The following is a 14,059-nucleotide window of genomic DNA, read 5'->3' on the forward strand; positions in this document are numbered from 1 at the left end:
TTATACTCCATAACGTTGAGAATCTTGTAAATGAGACGGTTCGGTTATGGCGGGTTTGAATATATCTTTAACCAAAACCAACCCGTATTTGGCCGTTTTCAAAAATTCATTAAATCGAACTGCCGGTTATGTCGGTTATCGGTTAAAATCGGTTCGATCATGTCAGTTATAGTTCTAGTAAACAGTTATAGTGATTAATTTGCACACCCTAGTAATTAAGTTACATACAACAAAAATTAATAGCATTAGTTTTCAATATCAATATCCATCAAACTGTCGGTACATATAGATTATTATTTTTTAATTTCGGTATCAATGACGAAAAGAAACCAAACAATATAACTCAACTCAAAGTTTATGTAAATCTGTCACGTTAAAACATTTCGTTAGAAAACGTTGAATTGTTTTGTTAAGGGGTGTCAATCTTGTCCCAAACAATTTCAAATGGATCATAATAGGTTGTTTTTAAAATTAAATGGGCAGGCTTGGGTCAGAGATTTTAACTAAATGGGTCAAATTGGTCGACAAATTCAAAGAAATAGGTCAATGTGGGTTGGTGTCCTAAGACAATATGTCAGGTTTCGGATTGGAATGGGTTTTCGCACTAGGCAAGTTTCGGCACGAAACGAGTTTCAGATTGGAACGGGTTCGGTTTAGGTTTCAAACCAACACGATTTTCACACGGGACGGGTTGGGTTTTGGTTTCTTTTTGGTCGATTCCGGACTCGTTTTTGGTTTTTTCTTTTGTTTTTGTCCGTTTATTAAGTTTCATTTTTATTCAGTTTCAATTTTTTTTAGTTTCATTTTAATTGATTTTTTCGATTTCGATTGACTTGGTTTGGTTTTGGCTTTTTGTTTCATTTTTGTCGATTTTTTCGGTTTGATTTTTCGGTGGGGTTTTTTTAAAACGAGAATAACGGGAGAAACACTTTAGTTTTTGTATTTTTTTTTTGTTTTTGATTTATATTTTTAATTATTTTTTGAATATTTTTTTATTTATATTGTTTTTATGAAAAATTCATCAATCAAAACCTAACCACCCAAAAAAAGACAAGTTGAAATGATAAAACTTCTTAAATGCTAAGACCTACCACTCAAAACAATACAAGTTGAAAAAACCTATGGAGGCCCTACTCTAGAGATATTAACAAGAATATATATAAAATGTTCTTATAGAGTTATAGTCATTAACTTTGTTATAAATTCTTGATTTTGACCATTATGCATATTTTAAGAATACAAAGCCTATCAACATGTGGGATGTGGCTACTACTTGCTCCTAAGTAATGCAAAAGTGAGAGTATTTTCACTCTAACATGACACGAAACACGTCTTCTTAGCTTAAAACCACGTCAAATGTAACAAAAGAGAAGGGACGACATATTTTGTTGATGCACATCGTCCGGTCATTCCTTTTTCTTAACATTTAAAAAGTTAAGATTATCAACATTTACATTCATGTTTTTGTTTGAAAATATAATTGTACATATAATATTATTGTGCTTTTTAATTTTTCACCTATTCAAAATTTATTTTCCACATGAATATACCAAAATCTTTTAAAAAGTAAAATTGTAAACGTAATAACGTATAGAATGTTTATATAAATAATAAAGAATGACGTCATATTAGAAAAGATGCATGTGAAGTATGCAAACCAAGCACTCAGTTGATGAACGGTCGCTATCATTCAAACTGGTTTCATTATCTTCACGTGGGATGGTCACCGATTTTACATGTATATTAATTAACTGAGTCAGGATAATATCCCATATTACTTTAGAAAGATAAATAAAGTTTAAATAATCAAAATATATGATTCTCTAGTAATATCTATATTAACAACTAGTGTTGCGCCGGGCATGTCAGTATAAATCGAGCGATGGTAAAACCCAGACGTTGATGCGGTAAGTCGACACGAGTTCAGCCAGTTTCGAGGTAAAACACGGTCATTGGTAAAACCCGACCGTTATCGATCCCGGACATTGAGGCGGTGAGTCAACGTGAATTCGTCGGTTTTCGTCATGTTCGTTACGGTACCTGAACTAAAAACACATCAGCATTCGGTCGGTTTTCGTTACGGTACTGGAACTAATACAAAACACGGTGAGTCTAGACGAATTCGGTTGGTTTTCTTCACGTTCGTTAGGGTACCGTAACTAAAACCAAACAATAAGAAAAGAACAAAAAAAGTATTTATATTTGGCCAGTTTTCGTTACGTTAATTACAGGCTGAAACTAAAACAAAAAATAAACAAAAAAGGAAAATTCCGCCAATTCAATGCCGTAAAGTGGCCCTCAAATGAAAACTTTGCGACACCAAAGTTGTAAAATGTTATATATAATAATAATTTGAGTAATAATAATAATAATAATAATAATAATAATAATAATAACAACTTTAACCTTTGTTAAGGTCAATCTCAGTCCAAGACATAACTAACTGTGTGTCCCTATGATGAATAATGGAATGATTTTTTTTAATCGTAATCAAAATGTTGTAAAATATTATGAAAAGCGATAAATGAAACTTGAATGTAGACGGAGCCACTTCTCTATTATGTCATGAGGTGTAGACATTATCCACGTGTGCTAGTCTGCTAGGCCACAACGTGGAACACCGCACCTAGTGACGTGGTTCACTCTTGTGATCCATGAAACGTACTAGGCATGAGCTCTTTCACATAACCTCATTTATTAGAGAGGGAAAAAATGGCCGCTCTTAACATATTGATGCTCCACGAAGAAGTGTATACCCAACACCTTTCTACTTGGATGACGAGGTTATATATAACTAGACGTATCATCCACATATTGTCTAGGCTTATTCTGACGATGAACGAGGTCTTTTGAGATACTCGTAGATCCACATAGAGTTATTGTGCGATAACATATTATGTTGGACTTCCAAATGACATGCTATTATTTCTCGCTTTAATGCTAAAGGTGAATATTGAGATCCAATCCAACTCTTAAATCTGTTTTTTTTTGTCCATCATGAGACCTGAACTTTCAACCTTAGTTGAAACAACACTTTTACAAACACAACTTGATACAGTTAAAACACACGTCCCTTATTTAAAATTTCTTATATATAACAAATCTTAAATTCTAACTTCCAATCAGCCAACTTGTAATCACTTCATGACAAAGCATAGACATTGTCACATTGGTATCATTATTTTCAAACATAACATAAATACAATGAAGAAATTAATATCTACAAACAATAATTGCTATATCTTTAACAAACACAAACTGTCAATCTATGCGTATCTTCCAGCTTTTCCTTTATGCACCACTTACACCCCAGCCACCCATTCTAATCTTTCTTTCCTTTTATATACTCATATCACTTAACCCTAATATTCAAACTATACATTCCTACACACATGGAAACCGAGTGGAAAATTGGGGGCGGTCATATAGCTGGTGTTGACACCACAAATCATGCGTGGGATGTCATGTGTTTAAAGCTCGGGAAAAGACAGTATACAGAAGACACCAATGTCCCCGAATCATTAATTACGGGTAAAAGAGGCAAACCGTTGTATTCGTATTCACAGGTGGCTAGATGCCAAGTCGATGGGTGCCATGTGGCGCTTGGTAGTGTGAAAGAGTATTATAGGAAGCATAAGGTGTGTGAAGTTCATTCTAAGGCTCCCAATGTTTTGGTGTTGGGGATTGAACAAAGATTTTGTCAGCAGTGTAGCAGGTTAGCCGAGTTTATTATCTGTTATAGTTATTATTATTATTTAACTTTTTTGTTAAATATTTTTATAAATTTGTTTGTTAGTTATTATTCTGTGAAGTGATGGAGTTTGTTAGCCGGGTTTATTATTTGTTATAGTTATTATTATTTAATTTGTTATTTATTTTAAAGTTTGTTTGTTAGTTATTATTTTGTCCACATAAGTTTAAATATTATGGTCATAGGTTTCATGATGTGACGGAGTTTGATGAAGCTAAGAGGAGTTGTAGAAGGCGGTTAAAAGGACATAATAAGAAGACGAAAGGGAGCCGTTTCGACTCAGCAACGACTAGGGGCGTTACAACCGTCAAATTCGAAGCTAGGATGTGCTCTCTCTCTTCTGTCATCTCCAAAACCCGAACCTTCGAATTCTTCTAGTGACTTGTCGTCAAGATGCAGCACGGCGCTGTATGAATTAATTGCGGCAAACCGAGCAACTTATCCTTCCAGACAAATTTTTAATCAAAATGATTATTGTCTACCAGTGTCCGATAATGCTGGTAATAATAATGCATTACCAGACACACATATGTGGGACCGATTTGGTCATATGACGAAAACGAACGTAAAGCAAGGTTCGGCTTTGGAATTTGGGCCTTTGTCTATGAAGGAGAAGTCTGAGGATTCAGAAGAGTGGACTGATTATTGTTGGTCCTCATTGGGGGGAGCCAATGTTGTGTAGAAATTAAAAGTTTAGAATGTTTGATGTTTTTGTATGATAAAATAATGTTTCTGTTTGTCTCTTTAAATCAAACTTGTACTTGATGTAAGTATATGGTTGATGAAAGTGATAATAATGTATTATGGGAAAGTGAGTAATGTTTATGTCACTATATATAATCAATCATGACAAGATAATTGTACTTTATGGAGTTAAATTAAAAAGGAGTGTTTGTGAAAAGCATATTAATATTGGTCCTTGGCCTAAAACTTTAGTTAACATCAGTCATCACTCATCACTAGTGGACTAGTTGTGCACAAACAGGTCAGTTGAAAACCAATTATTTTCAAAATCGGTTAACGGTCAAACAACTGGTTAGACTGGTTAATCGGGTCTGGTAATAACCGGTTTTGAGACAAGAAACCCCTTCCTGGTATAACTGATTTTGGGAATAACCAAACCAGTTAACCGGTAAAAAAACTGGTTTTATAAAATAATAATAAAAGAAAAAAACAAATAAATGGTTCGGTTAACCGGTTTCAGAGATCAATAATATAAACTGGTTTCTAACAGGCGGTTAGAAATGAGTATAAACCGGTTAGTAGGGGACCGACCGGTTACTAACCGGTTAGGATTTCGGGTTGAAACCTGTTAGGAACCGGTTAACCGGGTTGGCTGTGCACACCACCTCTACGAAACGGATATATCCCAAACCAAACCAGTTCGGGCTGGTCAAGGCACGCTCAAAACTCAAAACCGTTTTTTTTTGCATAGCGGTCGGTTTATAAACCGGGTTGACAATCCCAAACTGGTTTTTTGTACACATGTATCGCCGAGTACTATAAACTAAGATATGAACATTATGTACTACCTTAAATGAACCCGGACCCAATCTTAAGTCTAAAATAAGTCTGTTTAATAAATGAGCCCGAGCTTTACTTACAGACACTTAGGCAGGCTTTGTCCATACCTAAAAATAAAGTTTAATTAGTAAGACAATATCTAGAGGGCTAACGCACAAGACCACATCATCAAAACATGGGCGCCAAACACCATTCTTGATGGGGCACTAAGGGCGTTAAGAGGCAGAGTGTGAGTGTAAAGTGCATCGATATGTGTGGCCAAGCAAGAAAATTCTTATGTGGTGGGGCGCCAACCCACTACACGTGGTCTAACTGCTGTCACATAGACATGTAAACAAGTCAAAGTTTTAACGAGTGAGTCGACTTGTTTACACCCTGCGTCTACTTGTAATATTTAAACTAAAAATACTCGTAGGGAATGCACCATAATGTTGCCTGCTCGAGTCATTAACAATATTAAGGAGATCACTAAATTACATTTCCCATTGCTTAAAACCGAAAATCCACAAAACAAGCACCTTGGCAGAATCTACCCAAAGAGTTACAAGTTGAATATATTTTCAAGAGTAGACAGACCTAAATCCACCGAATTAAGAGCAATACGCAGCTAGTCGAGTTCTATTGTAGTTGCCTCGCTCATCACCATCTGCCATCACAAAATAATATTATGTAAAACATCACAAATCATTCAGAAATTAAAAGACAATAAGGTCTTAATACAGTAACACACACAAAAAACAATATAATGATCTTGATGAAAATAATATATGATTATAACCAATCAAAGCACTAATGTTCGAAAATATTTATACCTGTGTTACGCATTCTTTAAAGCTATTACTAGCTGCTGCCTGCAAACCTCGCTCCGCAAGCTCATAATACAAAGTTAAGCCTTCAGGTCCATTACTTTTATCCTTCTGCAAATACCTATAACAAATAAACTTATGAAATAAGAAAGCGCATTACTTTACAAAATTAACAATTATTAATACCTTTGTTGAACGAGTGCTTCTAGGGCCTGCTTCGTGCTCCCAAAGTCAGCATTTCTCTCGTCATCCTGAGCCAAACCCAACCGCCCCAAATGATGCCAAAGACTTTCTACATATTTCATAACCACCAAAAAATAACATCAATTAAACGTTTTCTTGTATCATAAGAAACATAAATCACGGTTTACATGAAACCAGTTATAGTACCTTCAGTAACTTTGCCACCAGCAAGATTAATGATGCCAATAACAGCAAATGTTAGTCCAGTCAAATGTGATTTTCTGGTATCTTCAATGTGTTTCCTATAAACTGCAGGATCTAACTGACTTGTTATTATGTAAGATTTCGAATCTGCAGAACCTGAAAAACAGAAACTATTTAATTATCTTTAACAGAGTATATGCGGTTTTAAATAAACTATAACTTGGATTGATAATAAGAGTGCAACCAAGCCGAGCTGCTCGCGAGCTACTCGATATCGGATCTCGATAAAAAGCTCAAAACGAGCCGAGCTTATTCGAGCTTGAGCCTCAAATAATGCCCGTTTAGTTATCGAGCCCAGGCTCGATCCTTGTACGGGAGGCTCGTTTAGTTATCAAGGCCGAGCTCAAGCCTTGTATGTAAAGCTCGTTTAGGCTCGTCGAGCGAGCCTTGTGTATTTTTAAGTTTTACCTCTTTTGGACTTCAATGTATTAATTTCAAACTACACAGCCGAGATTGAGCCTAGCTTTGGCTCGTATAAGTTTTTTCTAAAATAAAAATGTATACAAATTCATTAATAAATAATAAACGAACCGAGCCCGAGCTTGATAAAATGACTCACGATCCAAGCTCGAGCTTTAAAAAAATGAGCTAGAAACAAGCCGAATTCAAGCCCAGTCGAGCTCGGCTAGGCTTGTTTGATAAAAGTTGCTCACTTTGTGAAGCACGGGCCTGATTGTTTGAGGAGGGACGGGCCCGTTGCAGCTCTTTCATATCGTATCCAAATATCGTTGACAGCTTTGTAGTAGCTTTGTTAAGAACAATAGCCGGAAGCGATCGGTTGGGATAGTTTTTCGTGACTAGCTGTGTCAACTCTTCTCTCTTGATTGGACATCCGGAGTTCTGGTGCGTTTTAAAAAGAACATAACGAATAACTTCTGCAACGAGTTTGTCACCTTCCTGGAATTATAAATGTTTAGTATATATTCAGCATTAATGAAATTAATGAGCATGTGATGATTATGAAAGGTTTTAAGAACAGGTGACCTCGTCGGAAATGCCGTATTGCAAAAAACCTGGTTCTGTGGTTTCCATCCTGAAAGTAAACAAATTTAAAATATTTAAACTTAAAGAAACTGTAATTAGGACTTAGGACTGTAAACAAACCGAATGTTCGACGAACTGTTTGGCGGGAAGTTCGTTTATGTTCAATCGTTTAATAAATGAAGAAACATTAACAAGTAACTTTGTTCGATTAGCTAAAAGAACGAGCATGAAAAAAGGTCAGGTTCGTTCAATTGTGTTTGTGAGCCTTCGATAAGGTATTTGTTAACGCCCGGTTATATCCGTTAATGTTTATTTGTTTTGTTTATGTTTTTGAACATCAAAGGTTTTTATATATTATGAATGACTTTTCTAGTCTTATCATATAAATCTAAACAAATTTATATACTATAAAAGATATATGTATATGAGTATGAACGTTACAAAAACACCTACACAAACTTAATAGCTGGACTGAACCGTTGACACTAATCATTCTCGATCAGCAAAATCAAATAAAGCATTGTTTAAGTACATTTATGTTTGTTTGTTCGTGAACCGTTCAAGAACAAGTTCATTTCCGTTAATGAAGAAATACGAAAAAGAAATTTCATTCGGATAGTTATTCGTGAACGGTGAACCGTTCACGAACAAGTTCATTTCCCTAATGAACAAACACGAACAAAAAAATTCATTCAGCCGTTCAAGAACAAGTTCATTTCCGTAACGAACGAACACAAACCAGAAATTCCGTTCGCTTACATGTTCGTGAACCGTCCGTGTGTCCGATAAAAGCTTACCGAACGATCATGAACCCGAACAACGCCTTGTACGGTTCAGCTCAATTCATTTACAGCCCTAACTATAATTAATTAGTTTTGCTAATCTAAAATGTTATTAAAGCAGATTCTAATAATTATTATTAGTATTAGTACTATTATTATTATTATTTAAAATAAAGTAACAAGTGAAAAATGATGAAATTAGGGCAAAGTCTCAGAACAATGAAATTAAATCAAATTAATATTAAAATCTACCAAAATCACACACAGAATTAACGGAATTAAGATCTAATTGATAAACTAAACACTAAACCCTAAAATTAACCGTTAAAAATGTGAACTGAAATGAAGAAGATATAAGAAACATTAAAGAGATGTAAAGAGAGAATAAAGACCTTCAATGAGCTTCGTTTAATAATAATAATAATAATAATAATAATATCACCTGCCGGAATATTATCCGGTGGCTTAATGTCGCCGGAGATAGAAGAGAGAAGATAAATAAACGGGAAGTTTACACAAACGAGTTTTTGTATCCGAGAGTTAGAGTTCGGTTTGTATGAGTTAAGTTTGTTATGATACCGGTATTAAAGTAAATGGATTTATCTGGTAATGTGAATTTGGTCCGTTTTGGTTATGGTATCGAAATTAAAAAGAAAAAAAAATGTTTGTATAGTTTATGATACATTTTTTTAAATGATGTATATTTGGTCGGTAAAGCCTTGGAAGAGAAAGAAAATAAGCAGGAATTTAAGCCGAAGTAGTTTTGTACCTACCAACACGGGTCGGTTCGGTTTATATGGGTTAAGTTCATTACTATACCGAGTTAACGACAGTAAATTGAAAAAATCCATCTGTTAACACGGTTTCGATCAGTTTTCGTTATGTTTGTTACATTACAGGAATTAAAACAACACAAAAAAAAAGACCTCGTATAGCTTATGATGCCAAAACAAGTAACATATTTTAAAATGATGTTTATTCGGTCGGTAAAATACGAGCGTTGCGACGGTGAATCAACACGAATTCTATCGGTTTCGGTTATTCTCGTTACGTCACCTGAACTATATAAAAAAACAAAAGTAAAAAGTTTATGAATTTGAAGAAAAAAAAGCATTAAAATAATCAACAAATGCAATAATAATAATAATAATAATAATAATAATAATAATAATAATACAATAAAAAATTGTTGTCACACCATACTTTAGTTATTATCTATGTCACACCCTCAAAATCCACTAACGGAGTTTTACCGTCAGAGGGTGTGAACTAACAGGATCAGAATCATCAGTTATAATCAAACCATAAAAACGTTTAAATGAAAATAAGTGCGGAAGCGTAAAACCATAGAGAACAATGTGACGTCACGCAGGACGATTTAAAACCAATGATAACAGTTAAAAGTAAGTTTGCATAGTTAAAAGTTTATCAAGCAACGCATGTTCCTAAATCGAGCGCCCGCCTCGGCTAACTGAGAATAACATACTAAAAGTGTCAACACAAGGTTGGTGAGTTCACAAGTTATATAAAAATAAATCGTTTAGCGTTTGCGTTCAGCGTTTTGCGTTACAGAGTTACAGCGTTACAGCGTCACACAGCGTTTTGCGTTACAAGCGTTTTGCGTTACAGATAGTGTTATGTCAATTATATATCGATAGGTAGCTAGTCTATACAACAAGTATTACTAAGTGTTCGACACCGAAGCTGACTCGTTTATTAAGTGCCTTGTCACCAGGTCATCCAGACCATGGTACGTGTTAGCCAAAATTACACCCGCTCGACTTCCAGTCGAGTTTAGCGTTGGGTGGGGTTTGTCAAACCCAGTAGTACTACTCAACAGTGACTCGCTATTCCAAATATTAACCGGTTTGATGTGTAGGACTCAATTGTTTCGTTGCCACTTAGCCTTTACAAGTGATATATAATTTATAACAAAATCTTAAATGCGTTGTGGAGTATGTTATCTCTCCCAAGTGAAAAGCGTTTGAAAACAGTTTAAAGAGTGGAAAGTGAAAATCACTGTTTGCGAAGAATTTCCCAAATTAAATCACCAAGATGCGCGTCACAGAAAAACTCTCTCTAGCGTTCTAAAACAACAAAGAGATTTTTCTAAGTGTCGGAATATTATCGAGTCTCTAGACCCGGCACATAATACCTAAGCACATAACATGTTTCGTGTTTCGTTTGTGAATTGTGTGTGACTTTAACCCGTGTATTTGTGACACATTACATGTGTAAGCAATCATATACGTGTCATGTATTCATAAAGTACATCACTATCAATTATTCCCCGTAAGGGCATTTTGGTCGACAGATAACAATTAACTAGCCATTATTCCCCATGAGGGCAATTTGGTCAAATCATGGCAATCAATTAGCAATTATTCCCCGCAAGGGTATTTTGGTCAACAAATAACAATTAACTAGCCAGTATCATGTTTCATGCATTTTTACACAACTCAGCAGCTAGTTTCACCGAGACAGAAATCCTACTAGAAAGATTGTACTATTTCACCAATCATAGCATCTCAATTAATTTACCAAAAATCATCACACAAGCACATATGTCTTAGGTTTCCAGAACATATTTAATTATCTTTTTATTCCACATAGTTTTCTCAAAATCATCAAATCATTACAGCAAACTCATAACAGTCAAATTCATGCGCAACAGAATGTTATTTGCAATTCCCGTTAAACGAAAGATCCAATAAATGCAAGACCACTTGGGTTAGGTTCCTAACTCAATAAGTCAACTTCCAGAAGTGGAACCAACCCAATTGGTCTCGTAGTTCATGAGATATAGGATTTACAACACAACCTAACAGCAGGTCTAACAGCTCAGCTTTGCACAACGTTTTTGTAAAATCATAAAAGTAAACTTCTACTTGTCCAAAAATTACAAGTTTATATTCTGTAGAAACTAGACTCAACCTAGTTTACTGTAGTATTAATAATCTCAACCAATTTTCATGTTTACACTTCGTTACAGTCACTTAAACATCAAATACACATTCTGTCCAGAAGCTGTTTGCATCCAAACTCAACATAATAACAATCTATGAACTATCATGCATTCATATAACACTCTAGACTCCATAAACACCATCCATGCACATCAATTACCATTACATACATGATTAGGGTTTTTGTTTGAACTCAAATCATAGACACAACAATCAACATGTAACAACATCAATACTAGTTATCAATCATCATTAATTCAACAACAATCATGTTAACACACACCATACAAGAAATCGGCAGCTTAGGGTTTGTTATTAACCCAACAAACATCAAAATCAAGTAACAAGGATGTATAGGATAATCAATTATACCTTCCTAGCACCTAGTTCTTCAATCAAAGGCTTGATTTCTTGGTGTTATGTGTGTGTGAAGGTGACAGCAGCCAAGAGGGATGGAGGGGGTGGCTGATCGGTTTTGGGAGAAAAAAATAAGAGTTAGGGTTTATTATAACATAGTATTTATAGAATACTATGTTACACTTTAGCCCCTCCACTTCTAAGTATTACTTATCTAGCTTAACTAACTTGTTTACATCTTGAGTTAACGTTTATAACCATGTTATCACATAACACATAAGTCTAACACATAATTATCACATAATTACTGTTTTGACGTTTTTCGTTTATTCATCAATCGTTTGCGTCAACTCGTTTGCGTTTCGGTGCAATTCCCGAAAGACTACACCTGTAGTAAGTGTTAAGCGTCATTTAAACCCTAGTTTAAATGTAATGAAGTGTGCGTTATAGATTCAATGATCTTAAGTTTGAATTGACGGAGTTGAGTTAACGGAGTTAACCTGAAATTGACGATTGTCACAATCTATAGTTATAATTATAATATACTCAGGAATGGTGATTATATACGGTATCAATATTGTATCGGTACTAAAATTATCGATACCGAAATCTAAAATGTTTGATATCCAATACTCAATACCGAACTAAATCCGTCGGTACCCGAAAGAAACATATATGTATTTCCAAAATCTCCATTTATTTTTGCAAAATAAAAAATAGATAAAAAGAAAGAAAACAAAAAAAAATTGTGTTTGAAAAATAGTTGTTAACTTGAATGTGATTTTTGTTAAAACCCTTCACCATCAATCATTATACAAACTTAATAAAAAGGTTTATTTTTATTAACATTTAACACCAACCAAACTACATCTGGATAATGGGTAAGCGAGCAACAAATTGCGCCGCTATCCCCTTTTGGATCGCAAACCTGTTCCAAGGTAAACAAGATAAAGATAAATCAAATACAAATCTTCTAATAATATATATGTATATCCTCTGATATATTTTTCTCCACTCCCATTTTTTAATTTTTATTTTTTTCACAAAACACAATTACCCAAACTTCTGTCGATCATCATCATCAAATAACTAAAAGGTCGGTTCATATTAAAAAAAATAAGGTTTTGACTTTTGACGTTGTAACGTATTTGTGTTGTGGTTTGTATGTGTTTGTGCATGTCATGGTTTTGACTTTTGAAGTTGTTTGTTGATATTTGTGCTAGATATAAATCAAGTTCTAAGATTCCTAAATATTTATAGCACAATAATAATCTAGGCATAGTGAATTCCGATAGTCCCAACTAAATAATAATTCCAACAGAGTTTATTCTGATTTTGGTCCCTTGTGACGTTAAGTTTTTTCCAAATTTCAAAATGATGTTTTAGGGCTTTTGATCGGAAGGATACGAGTCAACTTATGTAAAAACCATATCGAAACGGTGATCCAAACGGCTGAATTTCCGTTTGGATCACCGTTTCGAGATTACATCAGTTGACTCGTATCCATCCGATCAAAAGCCCTAAAACATCCTTTTGAAATTCGGAAAAAAAACTTAACGCCGTTGGGATTATTAAAAATCGGACCACTAGTGGGAATAAACTCAGTTGAGATTATTATCAGCCAATGATATTTAGTTAAGATTATTAAAATCCTATTTGCCAATAATCTATACATATGTTGTAACTTGATTATTATTATTATTATTATTATTATTATTATTATTATTATTATTATTATTATTATTATTATTATTATTATTATTAAGTTTGTTAATTCTGATGACTTGTTTCTTGGTGGTTATAAGCAGAGGCATGACAACACTGGGGCACACTGATGAGGTTCTGTATCATAATGTTATCAATTTATCACTACATACAGATATATACCAAAACACGATGCCTTAAATTTTTATCAATTATACTATGGCAGGCTAGCAGCTTTAGAAGACCTTGGACACACTTTGTTGTAACCGAGTCAGGTAAACACACACACACTTGATCGATATTGTTCTCTCTTTCCGTTCTTTGTATATGCAATGTACTATAATGATCTTACTGATTACTTGTTAAAAGGAGAGTGCTGGCATTTTGATCTCAATATTGTACCGCCACCAGACATTCGGCGCGTCGGTTATTCAGAACCATGCACAAGGTGGTCCAAGTATCCCGTATGAATATACTGTATACTTATCTTGAATATATATATATATATATATAAACAAGATCAAATACATTTTATTCTTAACATGAAAACAGTGAGAACCAGTTTGTTGTTATTATTAGGTTTATTTTTATAGGTGTTTGCTGTTATTTTTTGTTCGTGTTTGCTAATTTTCGATTATGAGACGTTAAAGTATTTGTTGATTTATATTTTATTGTTATTATTAGATTTTTTTTCTTTTGATTTAGATTCTGTTGTTGTAATTTTTAGGTTTTTTTCTT

General features: G+C 34.2%; 2 protein-coding genes across 2 annotated transcripts; one reads left to right on the top strand and one right to left on the bottom strand.

The window, feature by feature from the left end:
• Positions 1 to 3,369: 3,369 nt before the first annotated feature.
• On the top strand, positions 3,370 to 4,461 carry LOC143621077 (squamosa promoter-binding protein 1-like). The gene is made up of 2 exons (XM_077092603.1): positions 3,370 to 3,715; positions 3,937 to 4,461. The coding sequence occupies exons 1-2, from the start codon at positions 3,393 to 3,395 to the stop codon at positions 4,127 to 4,129; spliced, it is 516 nt and encodes a 171-aa protein (XP_076948718.1). The 5' UTR covers positions 3,370 to 3,392; the 3' UTR covers positions 4,130 to 4,461.
• A 1,252-nt stretch (positions 4,462 to 5,713) lies between these two features.
• On the bottom strand, positions 5,714 to 8,785 carry LOC143621078 (uncharacterized). The gene is made up of 7 exons (XM_077092604.1): positions 8,687 to 8,785; positions 7,513 to 7,561; positions 7,182 to 7,425; positions 6,472 to 6,624; positions 6,268 to 6,373; positions 6,088 to 6,202; positions 5,714 to 5,921 (listed from the first exon to the last, which is right to left on the bottom strand). Exons 2-7 carry the CDS (start codon positions 7,558 to 7,560, stop codon positions 5,883 to 5,885), a joined length of 705 nt encoding a protein of 234 aa, XP_076948719.1. The 5' UTR covers position 7,561; positions 8,687 to 8,785; the 3' UTR covers positions 5,714 to 5,882.
• Positions 8,786 to 14,059: the final 5,274 nt, after the last annotated feature.

Source organism: Bidens hawaiensis, unplaced genomic scaffold (assembly GCF_021521415.1).
Source record: "Bidens hawaiensis isolate Kalapana, Puna unplaced genomic scaffold, B.hawaiensis_p1.1 tig00002772_1, whole genome shotgun sequence".
Classification (NCBI taxonomy): Eukaryota; Viridiplantae; Streptophyta; class Magnoliopsida; order Asterales; family Asteraceae; genus Bidens; species Bidens hawaiensis.